General features: G+C 34.5%; 2 protein-coding genes across 9 annotated transcripts in view; one reads left to right on the forward strand and one right to left on the reverse strand.

Annotated features, from left to right (window-relative positions):
• The window catches only part of GTF2A1L (general transcription factor IIA subunit 1 like), a 495737-nt gene that overhangs the window by 32224 nt on the left and 450676 nt on the right, over positions 1 to 12837 (forward strand). The window contains exon 9 of one of the 8 annotated variants that reach the window (XM_016137128.2): positions 2328 to 2581. The exons of the other annotated variants lie outside the window; for them this stretch is intronic. Within the exon in view, the coding sequence (XP_015992614.2) occupies positions 2328 to 2435 (108 nt within the window). The 3' untranslated portion in view covers positions 2436 to 2581. Of the gene's footprint in view, positions 1 to 2327; positions 2582 to 12837 lie in introns of those variants that run through there. 8 annotated transcript variants of the gene reach the window in all.
• Positions 8609 to 12837, reverse strand: part of LHCGR (luteinizing hormone/choriogonadotropin receptor) — a 51999-nt gene continuing 47770 nt past the window's right edge. Inside the window, exon 11 of the mRNA XM_016137120.2 lies at positions 8609 to 10853. Within this exon, the coding sequence (XP_015992606.2) occupies positions 9743 to 10853 (1111 nt within the window). The 3' untranslated portion in view covers positions 8609 to 9742. The remainder of the gene's footprint in view (positions 10854 to 12837) is intronic.

Below are 12837 nucleotides of genomic sequence, written 5' to 3' on the forward strand. Positions count from 1 at the left end.
CTGATGGATTTGGAAATGGGTTGTAAGTAGGAGGCAATAAAGAATGACCCTAAGGTTTTTGGCCTGAGTACTTAGAAGAATGCATGGCCATTCCCCATTGAGATGAGGAAGACTGTGAGGTTTGGTGGAGAGGTGACCAGTGTCCTAATTTTAAACTTGATTGAGATATCTATTGGACATGCAGGAAGAGATGTTGAAGCAGTTGAATGAAAATATGGAGTTTAGGGGAGAGTTGTGAACTGGAGATGTAAATTTTGGGTGTCATCAGCATATAGAAGGTATTTAAAGTCATGAAATTAGTTAAGATTACCAAGAGAGTGAATATAGACAGAAAGAAGAGTCCTGTCGTACTCTAAAATTGAGAGATAAGAGAGTTAAGGAGGAATCAATAAAGAAAACTAAGGAGTGTCCAGAGAGCTGAAAAACCAGGAATATACTAGAAGCAAATAGAGGAAAATATTTCAAACAGGAGAATGTGTTGAATGGTGCCAGTAGATCAAATATTTTTAAAGTTTATTTCTACCTATTTTATCTTTTGTTGCTGTGATAAGTTGGCTCTTTCTTTATAACTCTTAACTGTTATGTATATACATGAAGGCTACGGATTTATATATATTAATTTTGTATCAATACTGAATTCTTATTTAGTCATTTAAAAAATTAACTTAGGTTTTTCATACATTTTTTTCATATATTTTTCATGCAGTGTGGTCATTGCATCTGCAAATTTCATCCTTTCCAATTTTTATATCTCGATTTCTTGTCTAATTGCATTGGCTGGTATCAGTTATACCTTCCTCTTGTCTAATTGCATTGGCTAGAAGCTCTGGAGTGAAAAGTTGGATAACAGTGGGTATCCTTGTCTATGTCTTGACCGTAGTGAGAACACTTTTAGAATTTTCCTTGCTAAGCACTAGGTTGATGGCTTTTAGTCTGAGGTAAGAGTATGTGTGTAGGACATAGTCTTTGATTCATATTTCGAGTTGAAAAATTAAAAATGTGTGAATTTATCTAGTGCTTTTCCAATATCATAGGAGGTGATTATATATTATTTGTCCCTTAGGTCTAGCAATATAGTTTTTATATTAATAAACTCCTAATATTGAACTTTCCTTGCATTTCTAGAATAAATGTAGTCACTTAATATAGTAACTTGATAAAGCTACTGCGATGAGTTGTTGCTATTGTTGTTCTCCTAATTCTAGTCTGATTTTATCAACTTTGCTGAGATCAGGATTCTGTTGTTACTGTCTGTTGAGACTTTTTGAGATATATGCAAACTCTGAGAAGAAATTTTCCATAATAGGACTTTTTTCTTCACTCAAATAGGGGGTTTATCCTTTATATTTTCTTATGCTTCCACAAAATTCATCTGACTACTTGTCATATACTTCTCTTTTTTGATTTGATGATTTGCAGTCAACAACTAGGTTTAATTTTTATCCTCGATTTCAGATTCCACATTTCTACAGTTTTTAAGATACATAATCACTTGTGGTTACCCAGAAGTATTATTTTATAATTTCTTACCTCTTGTGGTAGTAGGATTTCATAGTTTTTTTTTGATCTTTATCTAGGCTGACTTATTGGGTTCAAAGAAGAGCCAATAGAATCTAATAGATTATAAGCTAATATCTTCAGACCTTGCTCAGTGCTTTATTATAGTGACTTTTTCCTTCAAAATGAAGAACTTTTTAAAATTTGTGATAATATTAACTACATCTTCTCTGTTTATTCCTTTGCAGACATACTGAATTTTTTGCTGTTCTTGAGCATTCCAGGCATGTCCCTCCTCAGGCCTTTGGTACTTCTGTTCCTTTGCCTGGATTGCTTTCCAGTCTGTATCTTCCTGGGTTTATCCCTTGCCTCCTTCAAGTCTTTGCTCAAATGTTACCTCATAAGTCAGGTCCACTCTAACTCCCATATTTAAAATCATAACCCCACCTCTGTATCTGTGATCTTCTGTTCCTTGCTCTCTTTTTATAGCAGTTATCACCTTTTAACATTCTACATAATTCATGTATTTATTAGGTTTCTGTTTCCTCCATCCTTATTAAAATGTAAACCCTTAAAAGACAATTTTTCCTGTTTTTTTTTAAAGTATTTATTTCTTTTTTAAAATTGATATATATCCAGTGTTGAAAACAATATCAGACACATAGAAACCTCAAATATTTGCTGAATGAATGAATGAACTCTCTTAAGGAGGTCTTATTTTTAAAAAAACTCCCATTCAGGGTCAGAATAATCCCATGCAATGTGCAAAGAAATGTAGATAACCCTTTGACTTTAAAACTAATTAATTTAGAATGTTTTTCTTCCTCCAGATTCATCGAAGCAAGAACAAATGGAAATTCTATTTGAAAAATGGTGTTATGTGTTTTGGAGGGAGAGACTATGTATTTGCAAAAGCCATTGGTGATGCAGAGTGGTAAAACTTATGAGCTCAATACATCATAAACATCAATGGGACTATATTATGTATTGTGAAACTTATTTAAATATAGTCCACAGAGCTGCTCGAATTTTTAGTTCACTGTATGGAATTTAATAAAATGATTCAAATGCAGATACAAATACACAATTTTATATTCCATTTACTGTTTTAACAGGTTTTCGTTTTTTAAACTCATCTATACCATTACAAAGCATAGATGCATCAGATATGAAGCATGCATAGAACTGTTATATTTCTTTCATCTTGAAGTAAATTTTAAATCAGACTCCAATTCCTCTTCATAGTGAAATTAGTACCAGTTATGAGATTGAAGCTTGTGTACCTCCCAGCTCTCACCAAACAAGCAGCAGGATATTCAAGAAGGCTTCTCTGGGTCTTTCAGTCTACACTCCTTTCTAGTCATGTGCTGATTGTGTAAGCCCAGATGGTCCCTTGGAGGCAGATGCATACTATACATGAACATGGAAATCTTTGTTAAGACCAGGACCTAAGAATCAGCCTTTCTGGGCTTATCCTGTGGCCAAGTCTTTCTTGTATCTTGCTATTTCTCTGGGGAATTGTGAGGGAAGAGTGAGTTAGGTTCCCATTCTACTTTATTGAAACTTCAGACTTCTGTCCTCTTCCTAGTCATGGTGGGTTTTCCTTCTCTCTTTATTTTTTTCTTATTTTTCTTGAAGTGGAAGAATCCTTTGCAAACTTTTTATCCCTCAAAGACACCACCTCTCTTATTTTTCTCTAACAGAGAATCCCCTCATTGAGTTTAGGCTTTCTAAAACAAAAGGCAAGAAGAGATATTCTCTTCAAAAAACTGCTGCTTTGGCCAAATAAGATTGCCTAATCTCACTCAAGACAAGAAGACCTGGATGACTATCTTAAAATCAGGGAGAGAAAACAAAATATAAAACACAATATAAAACAAAACAAAATATAAAACAAAACAAAATACGAAACACAAAATGAGACATAAGTCTCATTTTCCTGGCCCAATAAAAAAAAGCAAATTATCCCAATAAACTATTCCATAATACCCTCTTCCTTAGTAGATTCACATTCCTCAAAGAAACATTTTCCCTATCATTCTGCTTTTATTAATGGGTAGTGTACACGTGTTCTCTAAATTAGGATCCCTAGTTTCAGCTATGAGTGATGTTCTTCAGGATAGTGCTCTCGCATAGAAAGCAGCTGGGATGAGTGGGTTATGGTCTGTGAAAGGTCCATAAGGATCAGATACCTGGATCTGGCTGGTCAGATGGAAAATTCCCCATTTCTTTTTCAGAGGCAACCCCACTTTGAGAGCGTAATTTATTCCAACTTGTCTTGTTCTACCCATGGGATTCGGCTACTACTGGTAGATCATTTCAAAATCTGGATAAATCTCTTCTGGGCCTAGGACAGCATATGCAGGGCACTGTCTTTGGTTTAAAGTTGGCAGCTGTGCAAGTATTCAGTTTGTATTAGTAAGTTGGCTGGTCCCCCTAACCACATTCTCCAGCTATGCCCTCTTAATCCTCAGGATGATCGCCCTTTACCCTACCACCATTGCTGTTTCAGATCCTTCTCTGCCTGTTGAGAAGTTACAGGTGTTGTGGGTCCTCTTCATGGATGTTGCCTACCAGGAAATGGCCTTTTTTTTTTCCTACCTAGAAGACAAAAAGACGGCATTTATTCTGTCAGTCCTTGAAACATACCCCTTCCAGGGCTGATGAGTATACTTCTTAGGTTTCTTCCTGCTTTTTTCCTCCTAGGTTTATCTAGTCACTCTGTATTTGCTCTAGGCAAACCTTATTGCTAATTAAGGGCCACATTTATTGACAAGGTGAAATCACTTGGGAATAGGGGTTTAATGAGATGGTTTAAGTGTTTGGGAGAGGCAATAATAGTTGTTTCTAAAATTTCTTTTCTCTTTACCACTGTGAATTTTAAAGTGTCACTTTGCTTCAGTGATTTTTTTAGTGGCATATTACAAATACTATTACATAGGTTGTCTTTATTTATGTAGTACATTTTATAATTAGAGAAAAAAATTATAGTTGTCCTATTTGTGTCTCTGTATGCCTTCATGCCCTGATATTTTAAAAAATGCAAAAAAAAAAAATCAATTTAAAAGTAGGCTTACCACAAAATAAAACAGAGCTTAATGGTAATTATCCTTGCATGCTAATATAAATTATGATAGTTTTGGTGACTGTGAAGAACATTAAGAGATTCCCCAAATTGTTATGGTCAGCTTGTCTCCTTTTATTAGTGTCAAATAACGCTAGAAAAAAATTCTGATTTCTTGAGAAATTCTCTAAATGAGTGGTTTTTACATTTTTTTTTTTTTTGGTCAGGATCCACACTAAGAAATATACTTTAACAATGAAAATACAGACACATATAACACAAATGAAACAAGTTTCTGAAAATCATGCTTGTCTTTAGCATATAATAGCTTCCTATATTTCCTATTCAATTCTCTTATGTTGCAATAATTAAAGAAAAAGGATGGTATCGACCCACTAAATTGATTTCACTGCCTACTGATGGGTCGCAACTCATGGTTAAAAAAATATATTTTTAACCTCTGTGCTAAAGATAGAGGGAGACTAAAATCTTAATCCATTTTGAAAGAGAAAATTATTTTTTAAGCCCTATGAAATGAAGTTTATCTATAAAAACTTGGGTTTGATATGATATTACTTTTACTTTTCAAACCTCTTTATCATGTCCAAGCTAAACATTTCTTGTTGCATATTATAACAAAATATCATAAAGTAGATTCTAAGTTCTTATAAATACAGCTTGGCAAATGTCACCCTATACCATTTTATAGATAGTCTTTATTATAGAGGTTAAGTTTGCTGCATTAAATGAAATTTATGAAAGTATCATGTATCATAATTCCCAATTCAAACTCTCAAGCATGTATCCTACGGTGTGCTCTTACACACATTCTACCTCTCCCTGTAGGCTAAGAAGATCTTGCTGAGTTTGCATAATTAGTGTCTTAGGGCCTGACCAACTGACGTTGCCTGGCATACCTTCTTTTCCAATGCTCTATAATGTGTGTAAATAATCATTTGTACAACTCAGACTCTGTAGGGCAGTGAGACTTCAGTTCTGGCTGAGGCACTCAGTTTCAGTCATTTAAATTGTGTGGGAAAACTAATAACTTTACAATAAATAGCAATAGTTAATTGAAGTGGTGAGAAGGGGAATTTCGTGGGGGATATTCTTTTGAGTCATGTTAGTAGGTTAATGTTATGCTCTTTTTTTATGTAAATATACTCTAAGCCAGGTGGGAACTTTGTGATTTATAACTAGAAAGCTAAATTATAAATAGTAACCTCATGGTAATAACTCTTAGGAATAAACTCGATATTAAAAAAAATATTGCACATTTCAAAGAAAAGATTATTTCCAATTAAGTACACATTTATTAAAATCTTTGTGACAAAATTTCTTAATTTACATGTGGACTTAATATATTTTTGAGGAAACGAAAACAAGGTACTTCACAAGATATTAATGAAGGACAAGATACATGTTGAAAATCTTTTGTTAGTTTAGATGAGTTATTCCAGGTTGATTAACCCTTTTTGGTTATTTTGCAACCTACCAGTGATAATATTAAGCATTGTAAAAAATACAAGATAGAAATATAAATTTCTTGAGCATTTGATGTTTTTATGATTTATGTATGAGAGGTTATACAGTTTAAGAATACACACACTTCCTATGAGATCACCTCATAAGAGAAAGGCTTCTTAACAAGAATCATTTTATATTTCAGTTATAAAAGTGACTCAACTAAAAAAGTATTAACCACTTACCATGTGTAAGGCTCTAGGGTAGATATAGTGGGAGAAACAAAGCAGTAAAAAATATGGGTGTATCACTAAAGAAATCTATAACATAGGTAAAATAAGAGATATATAGTGCATGTAAAAATAGTATACAACAGTGTAGAATAAAAGACAAATGGGTGATATAGATGACAAATGCTAAGGAAATCCAAAGGGAAACCATTGTGGATTACACATTTATTATATATGCCCTACTTTATTTCAGGTAAAGGAGGTGTCTTGACTATAGAGGATGGGGGACGGGATGGTGGAGTAAGGAGAGGTAGATGAAGAAAAAGCTGTAGCTGAGATCGTAAAGGATGCAGAAAGAAGACAAGTAAGGAAGAAAATGTTCCAGATGGTGAGAGTAGCATGGACATCAGAATAGAGATGCATGGGACATGGCTAGGGAAAAGTAAGTGAAACAACCATTTTATGTAGAAAAACAGGAAATAAGGAGAGTATATTTGAGGATGGATTCTGGAGCTCTTTGAATGTTGGGCTAGGAGATAAAACTTTATAGGTACTGATGAACTGCTCGGGATTTTTGGCTGGTATGTAATAAGATGAAATAGGATTTTAGGAAGATTTATCAGTGGTGCTGGGTATGAGGTTGTGGACATGGGAAAGACTGGATGTGAATAAAAATGGGGGAGATATGATAGTACCCCAGAGGTAAGGGAAACCGGCCTCAGATGTGGGTGTGGAGTAGGAATGCAAAACAAAGAACTGATGTAGAATACAACTTAAAGGAAGATCTTAAGGAATGAAAGGATATGAGAATGAGGGAGTCAGCAAACTATGACTATGTTAAAACTTATAATGTAGAAAATAAAGATCAATATTTGTGGAAAAGGCCATACAAGTTATTTTTAGAGTTTGTGTGCAAGTACCTTGGGCTCAAACACTATTTAAGAATACATAATTTAAGTTTCTTACAAAGATATATATATATATATATATAATATATATGTGTATATATATATGTATACATATATAATTTTACTTTCTGTTTTTTTGTTTTGTTTTGGTTCTGGGGTTTGTGTATGAATCAGAAAGTTTCTTATGTGTGTATATAGCAACATGACTAATTAGTATTCTCTCATATCACTGAGACAAATTCTAGAACACTGAATTACAAGAGAGGACTGCATTTGAGGAAAGGCTAGGGGAATAAAAGTCAGAAATGTGAAAAACATCATAGAGAAGTGGTATTTTGTAAAGTTCATAATCTTCGATAACCTATTTTGAATCACTGTAGAATGGCATAAAGATTAAAAGCAGACTAAATGTGTAGAGAGTCTAGTTATGATTACACATTTATTTAATTAAATGTCAGAGGAGAGCTAAAAACTGGAAATAGCCCAGATATCTATCAATAGGAGAATGGGAAAGTGTTATATTCATACAATGGAATACTACTCAACAATGAAAAGGAATGAACTACTGATTCAAGTAACAGAAGGGATGAATAGTGAAAACATTGTGTTGAGTCAAAGAAGCCTTACACAAAAGAGTATACACTGTATAATTCCATTTATATGAAGTTCAAGAACAGGCAAACCTATGGGGAAAAATCAGAATTATTGTTATCTCTGGGAATGGGAGTGAGGGAATAACTAGAAAGGGGCATGAGCAAACTTTCTGAGGGTGATGGTGTTCTGTATCTTCAAAGAGGTTTTGGGTCACATAGGTGTGTGTAGTTTTCAAAACTCATTAAACAGTATGCTTAGGATTTGTCCATTCCATTTCACATAGGTAAGTTTTACTAAAAATGTAAACATATTCAATCTTGGTTAATGATGAGGATGCTGGAGTGTTTAAGGCTGACAAGTACTGATATCTACAACTTAACTTTAAAATGCATCAGAAATGGTAGATAGATAAATACTAGATAAATTATACAGATTTGTAATGAAACCAATATAGTAAAATATTGACTCTGAGTACATGGATGTGCACTATACAACATTTCAGCTTGTCTGTACGTTTGAAAATGTTCTCCATAAAATGTTGGGGAGAATTTAAGGAACTTTGAACACACTAAGCCTATGGTCGACTGTGATTTACCAGCGTGGGAGGCAGGAAAACACAGTGTTAAAGATGCTCGGGTCCTGAACCAGCAGTTTAATTTTGAATCATATTAGTTGAATCTTTTACTAGTTTTGAGAAATTGTAATAGATTTTTCTCTACTATAAAATGCAAATACTATCTGCATCATAGTTTCATGAAGATTAAACGGATTAACATATGTAAAATACTTATCAAGATTTTTGGCATATAATAAATTCTCAATAAAAGTTATTTTAAAAAGTAAAAGGAGCATTCAAAAAAAAAAATCCCACTGCAATTAAAATCATAATTTCATTGTCTTATAAGAGTCAATTCTGATAAAATATTTTATAGAAAATAGTATATATTTCTATACCCTCCAAAGGCTAGCAAGAATGAAAGTTAAATATTTTAAAACATTTAAATATTTTCTTTTACTTAAAAATATGGGGCTCTTGAAAGAAAATAAAACAATTTTTCCTTAAAGATTTCATAATTTCAGTGTAATTTATCACATTTGTTGCATATTATTGCCAAGACCCTGAGCTAGGAGAAAGGAAAACAGCACGGAGACAGGGTTCCTCCCCATAAGAAGTTCACAGTCTACTATTTAACGTTTCATTGGTCTTCAGAGTCTAAATAGTGAACCAAAGAAATAGGCTGAAATGTGTCTTTAGATGCTTACATTACATTAATGTTAAATAATAAAACTTGGATAGGTGATAGATAAGTCTCCATAACAGCACTATCCAGTAGAACTTTCTGTGATGATGAACATATTCTGTATCTGTGTTTTCCAAAATGGTAATCACTGGTCATGTGTAGCTATTGAGTACTTGAAATGTGGATAGTGCAACTGAGAAACTACATTTTTAATTAAAATTTTTAATTTTAATTTACTACATGTGGCTAGTGGCTATTAGATTGGACAATAAACCTCTAGAGTGTTTCTCAAACTATCTCAGGAAAAGGACCAGTTATTTTAAGTTTTAAATCTGTCATAGATGAATTTATAAAATGCAATAAAAATTACTATAAAGATGAAATGAGAAAAGATGTAAAATGCCACCTCATTTTTTATCATTTTAAAAATGTTAGATTCAATAGACATAATTACTCTGTCAAAATCGCTGTAAAAATTTCTAAATACTCTCAACTTTTGTACTGTATTTCATCATGTGCCAATAGCAAATAGTTTTTAGATTGGTGATCGTCATGGACTTAGAACTAGGTATAGGTCTCTCTTTGCCTAATATGCCTAAGAAAAAATAATTTTCTTAAACCAACTCTTTCTTAAAATTACAGGCATAGATAATTTTTTACATATTTAAGTATAATTCAGTAGCATAGTTACTGATGTAACAGTTAACACTCTTTACAGCAAGTCTTATCTAGGTCAACTGTATATTAACAGTGCAGTGTGGTCAACTTCAAAATGGACTGGGAAGGCTTATTTGATCTGGTGAAGTCATTTTTGCAGTTGGAAGTATAAGCCGAAAAATTCTTCCTTCTATAAAGTTCAGCCTGACGTTTACAGCAGCCAAATTTGCTCAGCAACAGAAAGAAATCCCTTCGGAATGCCTTTGTGAAAATTGCGTACAGAAATGGATTGGCACATGAATTGACAGGATAAAAAAGAACCAGTAAAACTTTAGAGTTGGTTACTGTGATAAGGGGTACTTTGAAGGCCGCCGAGATGGCAAAAAAAGAGATAGGTGCCATGCAGGTGAAATCGGTGAAGATGAGGACTGCCATTTTCTTAGCAATCTTTGTATCTTTGTTAGTAGCCATCAGCTCTGGATTTTGAACTGCAAAATAAATTTTAATGTAGCAAGTACAAATGATGATGAAGGCCAGCACATTGAGTATCAGAATGGTTAATATGTAGACTTGTGAGAAAGTGGTTTCCACATCCATGGGGAGGCAGATGCTGACCTTCCTGTAATTGCTGACACCCACAAGGGGCAGCATGGCGATTAGAATAGAGAAAAGCCATCCTCCAAGCATAATTGGAATAGCATGTCTTAATCGTAGCTTTTGGTCCAGCTGAACAGCATAGGTGATGGTGTGCCATCTTTCTAGTGTGATGACCGTGAGGGTGTAGACAGAAAGTTCACTTGCAAATACAGTGAAAAAGCCAGCAGTGCTACATCCACTTCCTGTCTGCCAGTCTATGGCATAGTTATAATACTGGCCTTTGGTTTGGGAGTCAACTGAAGCAATGAGCAACAGATAGAGCCCCATGCAAAAGTCTGCAAAGGAAAGATTGCACATGAGAAAACGGGGCACTGTCAGTTTATAACGACTGGTCAGGAGAACAAAAAGGACAGTCATGTTTCCCATGATGGCTAGAATATTAATCAGCCAAATCAGGACCCTAAGGAAGTCATAGCCCATAATATCTTCACAAGGATTGAAAGCGTCTGGTTCGGGAGTACATCGGAGTGTCTTGGGTGAGCAGAAACCATAGTCATAATCCCAGCCACTCAGTTCACTTCCAGCAAAGATGGCAGAATAGCTGTAAGAAGAATATTTAGGCTCAATGTAAACTGAAGAGATTTTCTAGGATTCTAGTTATTTTAAAAAATTTAATCATCCTTAGTGTTTTTTTTAAAGCCTAAGAAACAAAAGGAAACAAAGCCACAACAGTTCAGTCTTACCTTTATTTGTTAAATTATCTAAGAACTCTGAATTGATGTAAGAGTTCCTTAAGGGAATAAAAAACAATTTAGTCTTTTTTTAATATATAGATTTTATACATTGATGCAAAGACTTAATGAAGCTGTTTACAGAGGATGATTTTCTTTGGAAAACCAATTTAGAGACACAATATATACTTGCTAAATCGAAAAGAATTCTTTCTTGGCATTTTCTTTGCTAGTTATCTCATTTAGTTGCCATCCAAACTGCTATCAAGCTGTTTGTGATAGAGCACAATGGGATTGGAAGGCTCATATTGTTGAAGACAGTTAGCTACTACCGGCAGACTTGATTGCACTTAAGTCCCTTCTAACCGAATAGCTCAGTTGAGAAATAGAAACCAGGAATAGATTATTAGAAACTTAGAGGCAGAGGAAGAAAATAGTCGTGGACAATAGGAATTGTCAAAATAGGTATTCCTTAGAGGGATAAATCAAATTCAGAGAGTGAATCGAAGAGGGACTCTGTCCCTAGAGAAGAACAGTTCCACCTCTGCCACTCCCTTCCTCCCAACCCCGCTGCTAGTGAGTTCAGGTTTTCATCCTCTCTTAAGGGACAGTTATATTTGTTTTCTTCCTGGCATCTTTCCTTCAATTTTAGCTGTCTTGCAGTCCATCTCTACGTTCTTTGTGGAATAGCCTTTCTTAAGCACAAACCTACCAATTCAGATTTTCCCTAGGTTCTCATTAGCTGTGGGATAAAATACAGACTCTTTGTGATGACCTCCAAGTCCTTTCTTGCTCTGGGTTCTGCCTCCTTTTCTAGTCATATCCCCAGGAGCAGTAGTGCTGCACAGTTTAGAACATGGGCTCTGAAGCAAGGCTGCTTGGGTTCCAGTCTTTACAAGCCATGTAAGCCGACAGAGTTATTTTACATCTCTGTGCCTCAGGTTCTTCATTTGCCAAATAAGGATAATCATATTGTCCTTGGTCGGGTTGTGTTAAGGATTAAGTGTGTTAATATATGCAGAATGTTTAGATAATGCCTGACACATATTAAGTGCCCTGTAAATGTTCGGAATTATAATTACCTTGTAAATCTTCTGTGCAGCCTCCTTTTCGTCATGTGAAATAACTTGTGGCTCTCAGAATAAGTTCTGTTTCATCCCTCTGTCTTAGTAAATGTGTTGTTTCTTCTTTCCTCATCTCGCTAGTGAATTCTTTCTCATCCTTAAAGATAAGCTCCTCTATGATCCTCTATTTTGATTCTATACCTCCAAATAATTTATATCTCCTCTGTACCATGGCTGCACTTAAGTACTATTGTAATTATCAAACCATATTGCCATTATGTGATGATATGTATCTGTCTTCTTTAATAGTTTATTACCACCTTGAAGGCAATGGACTAAGTTTTATTTATTTCTGAAATCTCAGTGCTTCACAGTCCTTCACACAGGCTCCGAGTATCCATTCAATAAATGTTTGTGGTATTTATAAACTGGAGTGATCCTGGCTCTGTGAGGAACTGAGGGGAAACAGGGACAATGACAGTATACAGTATGATACATGTAGGCTCAACAATTTTCTCTTTGCCCACAGTCTGCTACTATATTCTTGGGAGCTGGAGAATTGGGCATAATTTTTTCTGTCAGGGCCATTACACATATATATTTCGCCTGAGAGTTTCTCACACATTAAAAGAGTATTTTTCTCCACTCTCAAAATTTAGCTTCTCATATTCTGTATAAGGAGGTGTATATGTAATTCAGTGAGTGGATGAAACAATGTATTTTAGCACTACAATTAGCAGAGAGAAAGAACACGAATTAAAAAAAGAAGGAAAAGAAATCTATGATCTGG

The sequence above is a fragment of the Rousettus aegyptiacus genome, unplaced genomic scaffold, assembly GCF_014176215.1.
Source record: "Rousettus aegyptiacus isolate mRouAeg1 unplaced genomic scaffold, mRouAeg1.p scaffold_m13_p_7, whole genome shotgun sequence".
NCBI lineage: Eukaryota > Metazoa > Chordata > Mammalia > Chiroptera > Pteropodidae > Rousettus > Rousettus aegyptiacus.